This window comes from Camellia sinensis, chromosome 12, assembly GCF_055761805.1.
Source record: "Camellia sinensis isolate YWXY chromosome 12, ASM5576180v1, whole genome shotgun sequence".
NCBI lineage: Eukaryota > Viridiplantae > Streptophyta > Magnoliopsida > Ericales > Theaceae > Camellia > Camellia sinensis.
The window spans coordinates 124,786,457-124,807,167 of NC_138972.1; the positions used below are offsets into that span (position 1 = coordinate 124,786,457).

The 20,711-nt window shown below is 34.8% G+C and overlaps 1 protein-coding gene across 1 annotated transcript; it reads right to left on the minus strand.

Moving 5' to 3' along the window:
- Positions 1-1,785: 1,785 nt before the first annotated feature.
- EMB2734 (ARM repeat superfamily protein) lies at positions 1,786-17,023 on the minus strand. The gene is made up of 20 exons (XM_028207439.2): positions 15,518-17,023; positions 15,087-15,290; positions 11,189-11,293; positions 11,019-11,084; positions 10,769-10,933; positions 10,351-10,425; positions 10,093-10,247; positions 7,927-8,062; positions 7,765-7,834; positions 7,546-7,673; positions 7,384-7,440; positions 5,562-5,747; positions 5,352-5,444; positions 5,055-5,140; positions 4,898-4,964; positions 4,748-4,814; positions 4,529-4,665; positions 3,789-3,880; positions 3,619-3,685; positions 1,786-2,442 (listed from the first exon to the last, which is right to left on the minus strand). The coding sequence occupies exons 1-20, from the start codon at positions 16,745-16,747 to the stop codon at positions 2,278-2,280; spliced, it is 3,351 nt and encodes a 1,116-aa protein (XP_028063240.1). The 5' UTR covers positions 16,748-17,023; the 3' UTR covers positions 1,786-2,277.
- Positions 17,024-20,711: the final 3,688 nt, after the last annotated feature.

Here is a 20,711-nt window from a genome sequence, read left to right on the forward strand (position 1 = left end):
TTTTAAGTGTGTTTATATTAAGTGTGTCTAAAAATTAAAGAAATATTTAAAATATTAAAAAAATTCAGTGACAACAAAAAAAATCGAGAAAATAAAAAATTAAATTTTTTTAAAAAGTGAATTTTGAAAACTGAAACTAAACAAAGTAATTACTACTAGGGGGATGCACCAATAAATCCCAAATTAATAACTTATACACTGTTTAGTCCTAAAAGTTTTCTTATAGACTAAAAGGTCCCATTACAATGTTTCAAACATCAGATTAATGTTTCGAACATTAAATTTCGAATATCAGATTAATGTTTCGAACATTAGATTTCGAACATCAGATTAATGTTTCGAACATTAGATTGATGTGCAAATAGGACTAAATGGAGCATAAGAAAACTTTTAGAACTAAATGGTTCAACTTTTCAGAAACTAGGACTTATGGGTAAATTTTCCTTACTACTAGTTTATCTTTGGAAGATTGAGGAATATATTTTGGTGTGTGTTATGAATTAGAAGTGTAGGATTTGGTGACAGTTTTGGGTGGGGAATCTTATCGTGCATGCTCTGCTTTTAATGGAATCTCTTCCCCATAAACTACCAAATATTACCAATACCTCCCCCCTCTTTAATATCTCTCTATATGGCAAAAAGGTTTGACCAAATGATAATTTAAGATGGAAATTTTGGGTGATTAATTTAACTATTGTCATCATCATCATTGGTAGGTAAAATTGGCTCTCATTTTCTTAAGATCCTCTACCTACCTCATGTGCTCTATGCAAAGTAGTATCATGTAATTCAGGTTCAGTTGTTTGTTAAATCAGTTGGCCTCAGTTTGTTTTAGTCTAGTCTTGTTTGATGATGCAAACTCAATTTCCAAATTAAACTACTAATCTAGTCTAGTTGTAGGGTATTGGTGGCTCCAACACTGCTTTGAACCCCCACCCCAACCACCCCACCCCACCCCACCCCACCCCACCCCACTTACAAAAAGCAATAGAGGAGGTTATTTGGTGATCTTACCACATTGCTACTGGGGTTCAAAAAACTGACAAAAATAAGTGATTGGGTTCAACTATTTATTTTAAACAAATAAAAATCCCAAGTTAAGAGTGCCTCATGCCCATAGCCTTGCCCTAGGAGCTCTAAATAATTTTCCCTTAAAAAATGCAGTGAACACTCTTTAACCCTGTAACACAACCAAATCACTCTGAAAAAGACTTCAGCTACGGCACTGCAGTGCTGCCTTATAGCCTCCCTCCCACTACAGCTGCAAGTTTACCGTCTTGATGACCAATTTCAGCATTTATCAGGGCCAACCAAAATTATATTACATGCGACTTTGGCCTTTTTTTTTTTTTTTTGATAAATAGACTTCGACAATTGTGAAGATGTAAAATGTTTTCAATACCAAGACAGATGATTATTATGTCCTTTTATGTAGTGTCATAATTTAGAGGTCGTTTAGAATGATTTAAATAATTGTACTTTTTGACTTTTTATGAAATATAAATTGTGTTTAAAATACTGTGCTAGAGAGATGATGAAACTTAAATAAAATTATATAATTTAAATAGAATAGTGACTTTTTGACTTTTTTAAGTTATGACAAACAAGGCATTAATCTTGAAATAAAAAGTAACTATAACAGAGTAAAAAAGACCGCCAATTAAGTCATTCATTGATCATCAAAGAACAATTAATAATATGGATGTCAAAGCCTACAACACAATAGAATCTCAAATTGACAACAAAAGCAAGTTCATACCACAGGCCCATAGATATCCAAGTAAATGAAAGAATCACCCCCCTTTTTTTCATAAAAATAACTTGGTCCTTGTACTATCAGCAGTAACAGAAAACTGAAATTAAAAAACAAAAAATATAACATAACACGACCAAAACTGTGACGGCAACTGCCCTTACTGACAAACCCTCAAACATCAATACCCATTTTACCAAACAGGGACCCTCACAAACCACAATTACTGACTGACCTTTGCTTTCTAATGGGCACTATACTGCCCTAAATAAATATAACGCTTGTAATATACACACATTCTACACAAATAAAATGGTTTTCATTTCAATCACATCGACATTCACTCTCAAGACCAAACAACCAAACCCCAGGTTGCTGCTGTAAAAGCATATCATGATGCAAAAAATGAATGACAGGAACATCCATCTTATGGGAAAGAATTGGGTAATAAATATATATGTGAAAAGACACAAACCAACCACAGACAAAAGCAGTGCCCTCATGAATAGCAAGATGCCACGATACTATGATGAGAGGATGGACTGCAATGCAAGTTGCTGCTGGGGCTGCAAGGACGACCACGTTGAAGCCAAGGTCGATGGTGGTAGTGTCTGTTGAAGTTGCCTCAAAAGATTAATCATTCGACTTGCTGTTTGTTCTGTTGCAAGTTCCTTTCCGGCACATAGAACCTACAGCAACAGTAATATCCATTAAAATACATTGCAGAAATGTGTGCTTAATCATGTAGCATAACTCTTTAAGTGGTTACAGAGCAAAATTGCAAAACAAGATTGAGTAGGCACACACTTATTAATGAGAACAGTCAACGAAGCAAAACTGTAGAAATGTGATTGCCAAATTGCTGGAAATAATCAAACATTTCAAAATTATTCCCTCCATGATGTAAGGTTTTTCGACCATTTTACTTTCTCAAATTCATTCCTAGAAAGTAAATTACCTTGATAATTCTCACTAGAATACATTTTCTCCATTGTTTGTTTGATTCTTATTTATATTGATATATGCCCCCAAATTGTAAGTCATTACCAAATAAAAATGCCACCAATGCCCACAAGAGCAAACAAACACATACAATTGCCTATTAAAATCAGTAATTTTTTTTTTTTACGTGGATTAACAAAGTGGGCGTTTGGGAAGTGGGTTTTTTTGTAGGTTTTTTAGGTTGTAGGATATTATTGGAGAAATTTTTTTTTGTGTTTGGGAAGATAGTTGAATTTTTTTGTGGTTGGATGTGATGTTTGTGAGAGAAAAAGTAAAATGATTATGGGGTTTGATATGATATTTTGTTTGGGTTTGTTTTTTTTGAGTTTGTAACCAATTTGTCCTTTAGTGAAAAAAAAAACAAAAAAAACCTAAAAAATTTGTTCCCAAACACCGCCAAAGAATTATCCAGTCTTATCTTTTACAAAAATGTAATTTGTAATATGATGTGTGGTACAGAATGTTGGCTGGCTAATTAAACATGTTTTAGAACGGATTTAACTAAATTGAGAATATTGAGATGAATGAATGATGTTACAGAAATAAGATAAAATAAGGAATGAATATAATTGGGAAAAGTTAGAAGTGGCAGCAATTGAAGGTAAAATGAGGGAAGTCATTTGAGATGGCATGGTGGTTTGCACCATAGACGAACTAACCCACTTGTAAGGAACAGTAATTTGATCTAGGTGGAAGGTTCCAAAGGAATTAAAAAATATCTATTAATTTAGGATACAAATTTTTATAGAAAAAACAGAGAAAATAGATCCACGTAGCTAACCCCATGTAACTAGGACTAAAGCCTGTTAGTTGAGTATAACTAAACATCAAAGATGCTAAAGCAATTTGTACATAAAACTAACCTCTGCAAATACTGCAACAATTTTAGGGAGATACTGGTTGTTGGGACCCAAAAGCTCCCTATCTGACCTGTAGACGAACATCAGTAAAATTGTAAGGTGAATCAGAGAAAAGAAACCAAAAATGACAAAGATGGGTAAGTGATGCTAAAAGTGCAGACAGAAGCTCCAACCTTTCAACCATTGAACATAGCTGGTCATGGACAACTTTGGCCTCAATCAAATCACCTTTTATAGGCAAGCAGCTTAACCACGCAGGAACAACCTGCCAAAAATCTCAGCAGTTATAGCATGAGGAAGTGCCAACAAAAGCTACAAGTATTCATAAGAACTAAGGTTTAAAAAAAAACTCAACCATTTCAGGAGCATCAACTATAAGTAGATATTTGTAAAAGATCATACACAGCAAGAATGACTCTACAAGAATCAAGTAATGCCCTCTTAAACCAAGAAATCATGAAAGGTGAAAAATGTGAGACCATCCCCAAATGAAAAGAAACTGAACCAATTAATGAAACTGCCACTACAAACAAAAAAATCCCCCCTATTAAAGAAGCATCCACTAAAGAAAAAGCATAAGCAAATTGTGCACAAGTTACCAACTGATTATCACTTATCATCTTGTTTTCTTGCAGAGAGTATATGAGAACACAAGTAAATAAATAATCCATTTCAGAGCTCTAGTATTTCATTAAATACTTAAGATACACATACTGATTAATAAATGCCTAACAAATCACATATCAAGAGTCAAGACCTTGTTAGTTTAAAAGGTGCAAGGTAGCCCACAACACACCCTAAGATAACTAAAAGTCATTCTGCGCAATATATTCAAGTTTCAAGGTGAACCAAAAGAATCAAAGAATCCACATTTTGCAGAATTATTTGTGCTTGAATAGGCTTGAGGAATTACCTGAGCTGAATCTATACTCTCTCGATGGAACTGACATATTTTTCCCAGAGCAGAAACAGCATTATCATATGCCATTATGTTTTCAGGTTGCAAGGCATTAGGGTCCCTTATCACAACATTTAACGTTGAAAGAGCCTCTGAACAAGGTATAAAGAGAAACTATCAACTCAAAGGAAATATGAAGGAAATCAACTCCCCAAATGTGGAAGCAGATTGTACCTAAAACAAGAGGTTTAAAAACAGAACCACCAAATTCTGCACAAACGCCAAGTCCATATACAGCAGCCTGAAAATAAACATGTTTCAAAAGTGATCAACAGCAAAAAAAACTTAGGGATTAAACCCTAATATTGAGTAGTTTGTGCAGACCTGCCGAACATCTGGGTTCATGTCATTGCAAGCCTCCAAAAGGAAAGGAAGATATGTATCATAATATCTGTTCAACACATGTAGAAAAATTATATTGGATAAATGGCCACAATAGCAATCAGTACATCTACATAAATGATCTGAATGGAACATTTACTTCAGAGCTGCTTCATGACACTGCTCTGCAACATCATCAAAGATGCAAATTGCTATCCTTCTCTCCTCAGCTGTTTTATCCTTCCCCTGCAATTGAGACGAGTAGGCAAGTAATGAAGCACGATGTAACAGAGCTGCTCACACAAAATTCAACATTAACAGAATGATGAATAGAAGAGTTACAGAAGACTATCATATGGGTACACCCTACAACAAACCCATGAGCATCAAATATCAAAGCAAGATTAAACACAAAAGATACATAAAACATGAATGGGTAGCTTGAAGCAGAACTTACCCACATAGGCGTAAGATATGATGACAACTCATCAAAGAAGGGCAAGAACGAGGCCTTAAATGTTTTTATCAAAGTTCCCAAGATTTCCCCTACCTGAATCAGGAAATCCGTTTGTGAGGCAAAAAATGAAATTAAATTTTATTAGAACCATATAATAAAAAGATGAACATGTGATCCATGACACTAAAAAATGGTTGGTGGAAGACAAACTTGATCAAAAACTTCTTCCTCTTGCTCATTTTCCTCTCTTAGTATTTCCCCCTCCTCAGCATCGAAGTCCTCAGCTTTGGCCCTCTCTGCTCTTTCTCCCTTTCTACTTGAGCTGGCTGTGATCACCTGTTTTATCTCATCCACAATGCTCTTGACCTGGCTTTCATCCAGGAGAGGTCCAGAGATCTGAAAGCAAAAGTACAAATACAATTGAAAACTTCAAAATGAAATGTACAAGATAAGAAAGCACAAATACAACTAATTCACTACCAAAGAACAAGGTTGTGTGTTCTGTACATCACAAATTTACATAACTTGATAATGTCAACAGCTATGTGTTACCAGAAAACGCTAATACCCAAGCAAATTACGTATTGGTATGCATGCTTGCTCCGAAACATGGTACACTTTCGTTCCAAAAATGGTAAATTTAGTAATCCGAAATGATCCCAAAAATCTTTTTTAATATATTTCCTTAAATGTTACCTTAAGAGGAAAAAAAAATCAAAATTATTAAATGTTACCTTAAGAGGAAAAAAAAATCAAAATTATGAGCTAAAATCTAAGGTGAGTTAAGTTTACAAAAATATCAAAAATGAACAAAAAAAATATTATAAAATACATTTTATTGGATACCTAATAGTTAAAAGAAAATTACTCTAGAAGTACCTTACATTCTTAAGTATAATATAGACAGGTCTACCCCTATTGTACCACATTTTAGAGCATGTAGCGTACCACGTTCCCGTTCCACGTATCGGAACGATCCACATTCCAAATAACATGCTAAACCCTCTCCTCAAAACAATTGATTCAGGAAATTTGCATAAAAGAATTAAGAAACAAAGATTCACTTCCAGTTTAAAGACATGAGTGAGTGATCTTTTATGAAGCTTAATTGCTTAATTAGATACATGCAGTGCAAGAAATTTAATAAGTAAAACAATGCACAGCATAAGTACATACGCATAAACCCATTCCAAAACAATTTGTTTCCAACACTAAATTATAAGTTTATACTGAAGAAGAAGAAAAACATAGCATCTACATTTTACTTTCAGAAATCAACACAACCCATGAAATTTATTCAATGGAAATCAGAAGCAAGTTTTAACAGTGAAAACTAGCCAAGCTGAGCCAAGACAAGTCAACCAAAGACTATCATTTAGCTCTTATCCAAATGAACTTTTGACTAATAAAAGGTAGTACAGCCATGGGGACTTTATTTTGGGTTTTCCTCTTCATCCCTGCCTCATGAAATTATTAATTTGTTAAAGGTCTAAACTTCAGGTTCCAGGATTGTAAAACTGTATACAGCGTGTCACCAAGTTTATAGATTTAATCAAATTTTCAGAACAAGAATCCATTAATTAACAGAATCATATTCATATTGAATTCATAGTGATCCATTGGATTACCAGATTGTGGTAAGAACTCTTTACATATGGTCTGGATCATTGCTGATCCATTCAACTTCAACCTAGTACAATTCCAACCCCCAAAGTATACAAATGTATTGTGGAAATTACACATCGTTATTATCTAATAATATGAACCAACATTCAGAATCTGTTACTAAGCAGAAGCGTTATGAGTGTCATTCTTCACAAATGAATCACATTGAATTACAAAATCATTTTCTATTAAAAAAAGGATAAAAAAAGAGAAAAATAAGAATCTATGATCCAAATGTAAAATGAAAACCATTTCATTAGATTTGACACAGAAAATGGTTTCAAAGATACGACAGTATGGGATCCATATGTTATCCATTTGTAGCAGATAAATTATTTGAAATAGCCACAGTATAAAAATGAAAAACCTGTATGCATTCATTCAACGCATCCAACATGCTTGCACATATTTCTGTATCAGGCTCCTGCAATATGAAGCCCATTGAAAAACTTCAGTTCTCAAATCAGAAGCATAATATAGTGACAAGAATTATGTCACCACAGCATAATTATTTAACAACAAACTACACCTTATGCAAAGCTTCCACCAAAGCTGGAACAATGTAGTCAGATAACTGCTTAACATAAGACCCATTACGACCTTGAGCAATCCCCTTCTCTACAGCTAATTTTGCTGAACGCAATAGCTCCGGCATGGCTTGAAAAATAATAGTTCACCTCAAGATATTCAGTACACCAACAATAATGGAAAACAAAGAAAAATGGGAAACTATGACTCGAGTGTATACCTGAAACAGCTGCTTTTCTTACTTCTTCATGGAAGTAAAATTTTAGGAGTGGAACTAAAGTTGGGGCAACCTGTTGAATGGTGCATGTTTAGTATCACACTTTGGTTAAAACCGCATAAAAAGAAAGACAGAAAGAAAAACTCATGTCACATGAAGACCAACCTGATCAATCCATGGATAGAAACCTTCCTTCAACTCATCAGCATAGCAACATAACATGTTACAAGCTGTAGCTTTCTCCTCCAAAACACTAGTCTTGATACCTATTCTTTTGTCCCCCAAAGTAATGGTCTCCATACTGCAACAGACATACAGTCCTCATCAAAATCACAAATACTCTTCAGCAACATAACCACCATTAGCATCGAGGGAAAAAAAGAAACAAAAAAAAGAAGGTAAATTACACTTTATTCCTCCTGGGATTAGACCCAAAAACATGCAGCCCTCTTTTAACATTTGTTTAGTGACACTAAGCTCCCTTGTGATTGGTGTGTCAAGTGAAATCATTAGATTTTTTTATCCAAACTAACAGTGTAAGAGTGACACATTACTTTTTACATACAACCACCATCTCTCCATGTCTGACAACCCATAACTGCCCCAACTCTCTCTCTCTCTCTCTCTCCAAAACCAGATGGGGGTCTCAGCTTAACCACCACAACTCTAGTCATCAGCACAGGCATTGCCTCCTTCCTTGGTTCCAGCCAGGCCCATCATCTTCACTAGTGTTATTAAAGGTGATAGGTGCACCAAGGAGCCAAGGTCTCTTGGGGCATAGGCTCAAGGCGCAAGGCGAGGCGCAAGCTTCTTATACCGAAAAAAATATATAATTTAATATAAGTTAATAACTTAGGGTTCAACAAAAACAAAATGAAATGTTAAACATTTAGTGTTTTTTGGAGATTAGGAATTAGGGCTAATTTTTCTTCTATCATTGATTTGGGGTTGAATGTCCAATGTATTGGCATCTATAATAAGGGTAGGGATCTTCTGTAGCTACACCATATTAAATCAATGGTTAGATTTTAAACAAAACCAATTAAAACAACAATAAAAAAGGCCCTCAAGACACAAGCCTTGGACCAATCAGGCGCCTTATCATAGCCGTCTAACCAGGAGCACTACAAGAAACAAACCTTGGGCCCAGGCACACATCTAGGCGCACCTTATCGAAGTCACTTGGCTTGGAACACTACAAGGCTCAAACTTTGGGCCTGGATGGGACTTGGGCGTAGGCGTACGCCTAGACGCGCCTTTAATAACCCTCTTCACCATCTCTTTCCTTCATTGCCACAGCCATTTACATCCTTCATTCTCCTCTATTTTGGCTCCCTCTATATCCTTCACAACAAAACCAACTAATGCCTTCTCCACAATCGCAACCACCCATCTTCACCTTCCAATTTCTCTCTCTCTTTTGCTATTCCCTCTTCTGCTTCACCATCAACCAACCACCATCACCAGACCCATCATCATCCACGACCTTTTTTCTCCATCTCTGACCACTACCACCCTTGTCACCACTGGCAACCTCCCCCTCGGCCATTGACCTCTCTTCTCTCCCTCTCTCTCTCTCTCTCTCTCTCCAAAACCTCACCCACCTTCATCTTCCTCACCTCTCTGACCCCCACTTGCCCAACCACAAACCCACCTCTTCAGTCTCTTCTATCTGCAGACCCACCACCATCTCTTTGTCTTTCTCAAACCTCTAATTTTCTATCTCTCTCTACAAAATTAATCCCACTTCAACCAACTTAAGCCCCCACCATCCCCTCACTCTAAAAAACTAGATCGCCATGGCCAAAACCCACTGTCATCCTCTCTTTCTTTCTCTCCCTCTGTTCACCCGAAACTATTTCATTCCCTTTTGCCCATTAATGAGAATTGCTTTGTTTAAGCTGAGATGGTCAACGACCATGGCTTTGTTTAAGTTGGTAGTTTCCCTTGTCCAGGTTACGCAGAGATCAGATCCAGTAAACCTCAAAAGGACAACAATGCAGTGGTTTACATAACTACACATTGGAAGTGAATCATATGCGTTCATACCTTTTGCCAAAAATACCTATATTGGTATAGATATGGAGCCATGCAAGCACTGTTATATACACACATGAGCATCATGTGTAGAATCAAGTTCAAGCATTGCAATATGCTATATACTAAATTTAATATAAAAATACTTGAGCTTTCATCATAACCTGTTCCAGGCATAACTTCATCCCCAAAAAAAAACAGGGCAACTTCAAGAAAAAAGACAAACCTTTAGTACTTGCCAAATCTTCTAGCATTGCCTAACATATAAAATAAACTTCAAGAAAAAAGACAAACCTTTCATCATCTGATTCATCAATTTCATTATCAGAATCCGCAGATGTAATGGTTACATCAGGTTTAAGTTGAGCTGACTGAAGCAATGGGGGCATGACAACGCTCATGTAAGGTAGAAAATCCTGTCCCAAGCACTTGCAGAGTCTGGCCCATGCCTAGCACATAATTAAAATTTTAACATTCAAATAACTTAAAACATACAAGGGTAAAAAACAACAAATGTTTCTTCCAGCTTATAATTCAATAGTAAAAGCATACTTGTAGCATGTAACTTGTAGTAGGATCGTCAGTCTCCATTTGAGATCCTTGCAATGACATCAGCACTTCCATAACCTTGCATAAAAATATGATTGAAATATTAATTCATGCCAATATTTAATGAAAATTAAGGTGCTACACTCAACCAAAATACATGGTTTTAAAGAAAAACTAACACAAGATACATAAAGGGAGGAAACAATATAACAAAACTTAGATGAGTTTAGAGAAGGGCAATCTGCAAAACAACCAGAAATCATAAAAATGAAAGGGTGATCACCAACACCAAAAATGTGCAAATGGGCATGACTATGTGCATGTGCATGCACGCACTCACCACCATGGTCATTTGAGATGCAACAATTGGCTTCCTTTTTTCTGTTCTCTCAACATGGGAAAAGAAATTATTATAACTTACCTGTTTAGCATCATCCCTGAACTTTTCCTTCCCAACTGCCATTCCAACCAAACTTATGCACTCCATGGCTTTGGCACGAAGCATGCGGTTTGACTTGTCAGTTGCATTCACCAAGATAGTTTTCAAGTAAGGCATAACTGCATCATAGTACTTTTGGAAGTGCTCCTATTGATGCACAAAAAGTTAGAATGAGCCATTCATAACAGAGCCAGGGAATGAACGATTCAAGGACATGTCTAAAATGATATACCTGAGATGAATCAGCAACTGATGCTAAAGCAGTCAAGGCCCCTTCTTGCACCATTTGTTTGCCATTCTGAATAAAAAATTATTAGTTAGGACCCAGGGATTTTTTTTAATGAGTGCGTTAGTCTTTATTTATGACTTAAGAACACAGTTGTAACCCTTCTGCTGCTATACCTGTAAAAGTACAAGCAGTTTGCCCACTATTCCATCTAAGTAGGGCGTTAAAATATCTGGAGTGCAGTTCTCACTGAAATTGAGCACAGCTGAGGCAGCATGCGCCTGTAAAAGTGCAAATAGAGAAGAAAAACCAATAAACCATAACCATTTGTCTAAAATTCATAAACATATTATCAAAACAATATAATCATGAACACTACTGGGATATTAGCATTAAAGTAACAAAAAGAAGAAGAAGAAAACAACATGAGTAAAAACAATAACAAATTGTGCACATAAAAATGCTAAGTATTTAATATGAATGAAAATAACATAATACAAAGTATTAAATTGGCTTTTGTAGATTTTATGGAGGATTTGATTAGTTAGTCATGTTTGGACCCGTGGGGTGAATTTTTGTATTCTTTGCATCATCTTCATGCTTTTCTAATAAAGTCTGATTATTTATCAACAACAAAAAAAAGACATAATATCAGGCAAGAAGTGGAATAAATTTATCGTTGTCATAAAACAGATTGCAGGCTATTTAATAATATAAAGATGAAAGTATCAAGCAATACAAAAATTTCATCCTAAGATGTTTTCTGAGGATTTTATTCAAATTCATTGTCCACAATAAACCACTTCATCCCACTATATATTGATATTCATTGTAAATTCACAAGTCAGGAACCCATTTTGTAAGACCAGTGGAGAATGATTAATGTATTGCAAATGATAATTATCAAAAATACAAATTTAAGAAGTTCAGCCAAGAAGAAAATTAAATATTTAATTACTAGAAGAACATACTAAGAAACAAAATTATGCTCGTACATGGGAATAAATGACATAAGAACAAAAATATTGAAGAGAGTTCATCTCAAACTGGGTAATTAATATTGTAAATCAAAGTGGTATATTTTTATGTACATATCCACACAAGTTAATTTGCTGAGCCTGCATGCACCATTGTAGTGAATACCATACTGGTAGGAAAATCACAATGAGTTTTTAATTCTGTACCAGACAATTTTTTTGACCATACCAGACATACCAGCCTATAACAGAAAATTTCGAGTTGTACCCACATATCATTTGCAATACTTTTCATCATTCACTGCACATTGGTTAATCTTGTCAAACTGGGAGCGGATATCCGAACAAAAAGAAGTTTGATAGTGGTGTCAAAGCCTAGTTTTATTGACAAGGAAACATCAAGACTAAACAAATCCAAGGCCAAGTAACTTGTTTAAGTTGAGTTTTGTACTTAAAACTCTTGTTTAGTGATTTCTTTCAAGGTCGCCCATGGTTATTCCATGGCAGTTAGTGTCCCAAACATATATTGCTATGTTCATATTATTTACCCTATTACCACGATATTATGTGGAGTGGATGATATGCTTGATTATGATATATTGATTTTTCATAGATTATTCCGTCTTGAACCTACTTGACCAAAAACATTCTGAATTGTCTTTCACTACAGTAGCTCTAGACCTATGTACTAAATTGGCATTGCATGTGCAAAGTTAAGTAATGGCGGTGTTTGGCAAATGGGGCTACAGGCTATTTTAGCCTCAAAGTGTGAAAAAAGCCAAAAGCTTCAACAGTAGTTATACCCATTGATTAAAAGAAAAAAAAAAAAAAAAACACACAACAAACAAAGCAGCCGGTGCCGCTGCAGTGTTTTGCCAGCCTACCCCATAGGCAAAAATGACAATTTTGCCCTTGTAGACCAATTTTGAAAAAAGCAAGCCTAGGGGTAAATTTGTCATTTCAATTTCAAACATCATTTCAAACACATTTTTTAATACAACTCAAATAAAAATCTATCATATCTTCTCAAACACAATAAAAATTCATCCTATCTTCCCAAACACAAACTAAAATAGCCAAAAAGCCTCTAAAATAGCTACTACCCAAACACCCACAATATGTAATCACCTCTTAATCCATTGCAAGGTGTCTAAAGACTTATGCAACATGCAACTTGATGCAATTTTTCGAATTTCGCAGATGGAGAATGACCACTTGTAAGAGGCCCAAAAGAAAATTAAATAAATAAATAAAAGAAGCTAGAGTCTAGCCTATTCTATCATTTAAGTATTCATAGTGAGTTCAGATATAAAAATAATTAAAAAAAAAAATAGAGAGGCCTTACTTGATGGTCTACATCTTGTACAGGAGGAAATGATTATGAAAGTCAAGGAAAACCTTCCCTTGATTTTAGCCACTAGTTGATTTTGTATGGCACAATTATGGGCACAATGGCATGCATGATTTTAGGAGCAATTCTAATCCACTTACCGTGTGGACTCTTTTGGGTCTCTTGGTCTCTCAACTCTGGTTGGCTCAACCACTTTGATATGGTCGATTCGGTCACTCTGGTCACCCACTCTACTCTGGTCGACTCGGCCACTATGATCAGCTTAACCACTCTATTTTGGTCATGCTTAACTCAGCATGCTCATTCTTTGCTGGTCATGCTCATCCCTTATTCATCTCAGGTCCGCTTGGCCACCCTAGAGGCTAATCTTTCAAGTCGAGCTTTAGACGGATGGAAATATCTCCATCGGCTGCCTCCATTTCTAAGGTTGTCATGTTGCAAACTGATCATGCAAAAGAAAACAAATGACTTGGCTTCTTGTTGTCCTTCCATGGCCATATCTAGGCATGTTCTTCCCTTTCTCTAGGGAGTCCTTTATTTTTCTAAGTGGTGACATATCTTGTATATCTATTGGCTAGCCATTCCCTTTCTCTAGGGTGTGTCGCTTATCGGCCACCTCTAGGCCATTCCCTTTCTCAAAAAATGTTGCTTCTGAACCTTCTATAAAGTTTGTCGAATCTCCTCTAGATGGACAACCAATTATAATCCTCAAAAAATTGCTAAGAAAATGAAAGAGTTCATCTATGATCTACCCATGAAATGTCGCAGTTAACATTATTGGTTTTCTAATTTGAGTAAGTTCTATGTTTTCTACTCAAATAAATTCTCTTCTATACCTAGGCCTCGTTTGAGAACATGTTATTTTAGTAACTTTTTGACTTTTTGGCTAAAATATGAGGTAAAAAAAACTTGTATTCTTGGAATGACTTTTTGATTTTTTACGAAAAGATGAGCAAAAAGTAGAAAGAAAATGAAATCTTTGACTTTTTAGTATAGGTTATAGACTTTTTAGTTCTTTTATAACTTTTTGACTTTTAGGCTAAAACTCTTACTTCCCAAACGAGACCTTAGTTTGTAGCCATTCAACCCGACAAATAACACTCCCCACAAAAACAGAAAGGCCCACAGCCTAGGTAGTCACTTAGCTTTGTTTTATTCCAAAAATGACTAGTTATGGCATTTATTTATTACCGTTAATGGGGTAGAATCAACAAAAGTAGCACAAGAAGCAACACTCGACAACAGTGTAGTAGCAACAAAAAGGGCATGAGAAGCAACACTTCTAGTGTTACATGGTGCTTATACAAGGTTAGGAATAGGAAGTTTTGGTAGTGTGGATACAACAATTCATAGGAAAAAATTTGTTCTCAAGTACCTCAAACTTTTGGCTCTCGACGAAGTTTTTTCGAACGAAGCCCTCATCATTGCTGATAGAAGTATTTCAGAGTTTGTTCATTTAAATCACCAAAACACTGGTGAACAACCAAAATCACATTGATCCATAATAATAGATATCAAAAAACATAAAATCCAAACTGGGAATATAGGGACTACCAAACTTGTCAATATGAATCCTCGAAAGTAAAAAATATAAGTAGCAAGTAAAAGCAAAATACCTAAAGGTGGCTCAGCACATGCATAAGCCAAAATAATCATGCAAATGATATTTGCAGGACCAAGGACCAGTTAGAAAATCAATTGTAACCATCTAAAATTTACAATTGGCAAAGCACCAAAAGAGCTAACCTGTACGCGAGGATTCTGGAAATCATCCATAGCCGCAGCCAAAGCTGGTAGCACACGTTGATGGTACTGTACTTGCAAATCTGGACCTAAATCTGTAGACAACTGTCCAATTGCATTAATAGCTGCCCATCGCACTCGAGGATGAGGATCTTGAAATGAATTCAAAACCATGTTCACTACTTGCTCCAAAGTTTTAATCATAACCTGCAAAGATGAAGATAGAATGAAAATGAAACCAATCAAAGCTGATATTTTGCTTGATAAGAAACATAACCAGACAAAAAATACAAATAAAAAACTATACAAGTCAATTTGATTAGCATATATTACTCTATACTTGCATATGTGTTTGAACCATCAAGCAAATGATTACAATAACAGAAATGTGTTTGTAATGTAAGATGAAAGCTCCCAAATGAAGCAGTCAATACCTTAGAGCATCCTTCAGCAATCTGGGCAAGTGCAATTAGAGCAGCATGGTGCTTCTGCCACTCAGGAGCAGCCAAATATGCTGGCAACTGCTCCGATGCAACCGGAACAATTGTATTTCCACCCAACGCAATAGATAACCGATCCAAACACTCCTGGCCAACGCTATAATTACTGGTTTCTCCAGCATCCTCATCCTCACTCTCCGCGCTATGCCAAGCAGGATCATCCTCCATATCCAATAGCATCTTCATCAGTATAGCAAACAACCTACTGATAAACTGTGGCAACTTCCTCATCATACCAGGAGCCCTTTCTCTCGCTTCAGCAAGTGTGATCACAAACTCAACCGCGAGGTGTCTTGTTCCCTCTTCTAGGGTTTCGGCCTCCGCAATCTGCAGCATAGACCCCACCACATCCACCAATTGCCTCCTCAAAAACCTAGGTTCCGTCCCGGCCAATTCAATCAACAATTCAAGCGCTTCTTGCGCAGTAACCTCCTGCCCGCAATTCAACGCCTCCGTCAACGTCCGCATCATCGCGGGCAGCAAATCCTGAAACCGATCGCGATCGCTCGAGTTGGACAAGCATTGAATGAAGTTAATCGCGGCACTAAGCGCGGCAATCTTGACATCGGAGTTGGATGAAGATGTCAAGCACTGCAAAAAAACCGCGTGCAGATGTTTAATGTGAGGAATTAAAGCGTCACCCATGAACTGCGACAACTGAGCGAATATCAAAAACGCCGATTCCTGAAGCTTGGGTGAATCGGAGGACACACACTGGAACATAAAAGGAAGGAGTTCGGGCCACCCATTATCGGGCAAAATCCCGGAAGCAAGTTCGGAAACGGTGTCGCAGAGCTTCTTGATTATGGTCTTCTGTTCTTCGCGTTGGACGCAAGCTAGCAAGATCGATTTGAGGGAGGACTGAGTCGAAGGAGACAAGCGAGGCCATATGTAGGTGTCATCACGAGTTAACTGTTTTCGGAGTAGAATCGCGGACATGGCTCGGGCCTCGAGGTGGGTGGAGAACTGGAGGAGTTGAGCGAGTTTGAGAGCGAAGGAATTAGGGTCGGTTTGTTTGCAGAGGTTGAAGATGAGTTCGGCCTGTGATCGTTGCTCGTTCGACGACGACATCAGATGAGAAAGTAGGGTTTCGAAGGGAACAGGATCGGGGCCGAGAATCGCCGCTAGTTGGGCTTGTTGGAGCTGAGTTGACTCGGAATCCATCGCCGATTATTAGGGTTTTTGATGTTCGATAGAGCGATAGCAGATGCAGATGTGGTGGCTCTCTCTCTGTCTCGCCCTTTTCTCTTCTTCGCGGAAATTTGGAGTGGAAAAAAAGGAGCGGTTGTGTTTAGGGCAAGAAGAGGGTAGGGTACTAGGGTTTGATTTGGGCTCCTGTCAAGGGCTTGTTTGGGGGGTTATAAAATAAGATTGTTGAGTAGGACTAATCAAGCGAAGCACTTATCCAAATGGATAATTAGCTGTGATTTGTGAGTACATCTCATATTACTTAATATTTGCAGGAAAAGCAAAAATAAAAATAAAAATAAAGAATAATATGTTATATGTATCAATTAATATACTAATTAGTTTATCAATAGATGATGTGACATTATTTTAGAAATTTTAAATATTTATAATTTATATAATAAATGAGATCAGTAATAATGTCATAACACTAATTTGTGTATTAATTTATACATGTAGCACTACTAAAAAATAAATATAAATATAGACTATTCAAATTAGCACTTATTTCATGGCTACAACAATTAATTCTTATTTTAAGAAGTGTATTTATAATTTATTTATTTTTTTTGTAAAAAATGCTATTGCTTATTTTTAAGGATGATTACCCCCAAAAAAAAAAGTGTTGTAACAAAATAAACCTTTAATTTTTTATTTTATTAATTTAACTCTCATTTTTTTAATTTGTTTTCAATGTAAATTATTTGTCTATTTTCATTAAATAAATTCGATGAAAAAATAATATTTTACTCATTAAATTTAATGTGATCTCAATTAATTATTTTAGTCATTGAGTAAAGAAGAGTCAAATTATCATTTATTTCATAACCACAACGGGTTATTTATATTTTAAATAAATTTTAATTACTGTATTTATAATTTACCATAATGAAAATTGATATTGCTTGTTTTATTACTAGCATTTATTATTTAACGTGGAACATTATAAATATTTGTTTTTTTTTTAGAAACAAATATTAGTGTTATATATACAGAGTGCGTTGTTATCTCATTAAATTATATATTGTAAGTGTCTATCATTAAACCCAATGCTACATATTTTATTTTTATTTGATATTTTTTTTATTTCCTCAAAGTGACTATAATAATGGTACTAATCCAGCTATGTCTACGTTGGCAAATTTACGGTGACAATTTGCATCCTTCATTTCTAAAATTCTTAGTTGGGGTTAAGGATTAGGAGTGTGTATGGTGTGATTCGGACAGTTTAAAAGTAAAATTATAAGTTAAATGGTGGATTAGTGGATTAACGGATTGAAAAATTTAGATTTTAGTGGTTTTGAATAAATTGTTAGATTGAAGAATATTCTAACTAATTATCAAACATTTGCATAATATATAACACAAACTAATTCTACATAATATTTTTTATAATAAATTTTACATATTAAATATCTCTCACACTCATTTTTACTTTAATATTTTATTATAGATTAAAAAATATATATGTATTAGCTATAGCGGAGCAAAACGGTTTCGAAGGCGAATTATAAATTTAAAATTTAAATCACGGTTAACGAATAGAGCGGTCTGAATTTATGTAAATCGATATAATTTTAACAGATTTAATGATATTTCACATAGCCTTATTAAGGATCACCTCAATATGTTCAAACGTGAAAATTTCAAAAAATAACTAATTCTTAATGAGACATATTTAAATAATTATTAATCTCAATTATGATGATTGTTTGCAAGTGTAACATGTGTAAACGATAAATTGTATGAGACTGCGTACACTTCTTTATTGCACATGAACATATACCACATATTTGTAAACAACAAATTGTAGAAGCAGAAAAAAGAGGTGTGAAGTCGCAACAGAAACAGGCGGCAGGGGTTTGAACGATTTTGGTTTGGGTCATTTTTGTTGCGTTTTTGGCATGTGCATTTTTGGATATTTTGTTTAAAAACATAACTTTTTATTTTGTTTCCAAAACGGCACTAGGACTTTTTTGGGAGATTGATTAAAAATCGCTTCCTAACTTTTAATCTATTTTAACTCATATCATCTTTTTTTATTTTTTACATATTGAAAAAAAAATAATATTTTTTTTTTTGGATCATATTCCGAAAATACCCCTTATGTCACTGGTATGATTATAATGAGTTTGGGCAAATGAGCAGGGCGGGAGAGCGGGTGTGAAAGTATTTTCAAGTGGCAAATAATGATGAGGGATGAATTTGAGTAGGGGATGTGAAGACCTGTGGTTGTACTTATAGAAGTATGAAAAGATAAAAATTAAAAGAGTAAATTATAAATATATTTATTGGGATTTATTTAAGATACAAATTATTTTATGTGTTTGAAAAATCATAAATATTCTATTATCATAATTTTGTATTCAACATAATTAATTGAAAAAATAAAATTCGTAATTATTCTGCTGTATAATAATAAAATTAATTGAATTATTAATTAAAATAATTTTTTGATATCATTAAAAGCAATTAATTAGTTTGATAATTTATTAGTAAAATGATTGATTTTTGCTACAAAATTAAAAACTTCAGGGGGCAGGATGTAATATCTAAAATTATAGGTGTAATTCATATTTTAAACAAATTTTATAGGTGTATTTATAATTTATCTAAATACAAATAATAAGAAAAAAGGTATATATATATATATTTTTTTTCAAGTTACAAAATCCAAATCAACTGTCACATAAAGGGAAACATAAGGGAAAATTTAATTTTAGTGAACCGGTGAATAAATAATTCAAATTTTATGGTGATGCAAGTCTCCTATGTGTATGGTACAAGTTTTTTTTGTGTATCAAAGTTATATAAAAAAAATATTTTCGTATATAGTACATTTATTTTATCATTGTCTCACCTATTTATAATATAGCAGATAAAGGCCAAGTTTGGCATCTCCTCAAAAAGTTAAAAAGTCAAAAAGTTACTTAAAAAATTTAAAAGTTATCACTATTCACAAAAAAAAAAATTAAAAAATTAATTTTTCAAACCAAGTACAACTCAGTGATGTAAGCAATCACTGCTCTGTGCTGTGTGTGACTGAACAAATCTGATCTGTTTGGGTGCAATTGAACACACTGTTGTTCGGCCAGTAGGGTCCCATCACAGGTCCCGTTTTGATAATCTGAACCGTTGAATGTGTAGAACTCGTCGAATATTATATGACTATAAAAAATCACGTTGATCGAATATCGATAACCATATGATCAAATCAATTTTGTATAAAAAATTGATGGTGTTATAATTAACGATTGAAAAAAAACAAATCTGATCAGATAGCTATCGATATCCAATTAGCGTGATTTTTTATAAGTATATAGTACTCGACGAGTTCTACATATTAATTGTTCGGATTATCAAAATGGGACCCGTGATAGCCCTCATGGGCCGAACAAAACCGTACAGTGCAATGCCCAAACATTGGCCAATAATTTCTTACCATCAATTCAATTGCACAGATTGTACGGCTGCGAACCCAAATTTTTAATCTTCTCCTACACACTTCTTTATACAATTTTTTAATACACATTTTTTCATAAAAAATCAAAAAGTTAACCCAAACGTTCATATTTTTTTCCTCAACTTTTTATTTCAAAAAGACAAAAAGTGCACTTATTTAAGACACCCCAAACTACCCCAAAATTTATAAAACGGCATATGTTCCATTTTATAGGAGTGATTTGTGATGATCTAAATAAGTGTACTTTTTGACTTTTTACGAAAAGATGTACAGAAAAGTAGAGAGGTGATGTGATGGAAAGAAGATAAAAAGATAAAAAATGTGTACTTATTAGTATACCCCAAACAAAGCCATAATACAAAAAGTGTGGAAGTGACAAGTTGAGTCTAGTCATGGTATTATCACTTGCCTAATTTCTCACCAAATATTTTCGCACAAACAAACTGATGATTTGGGTGAAGCGAAGAAGACATCGCT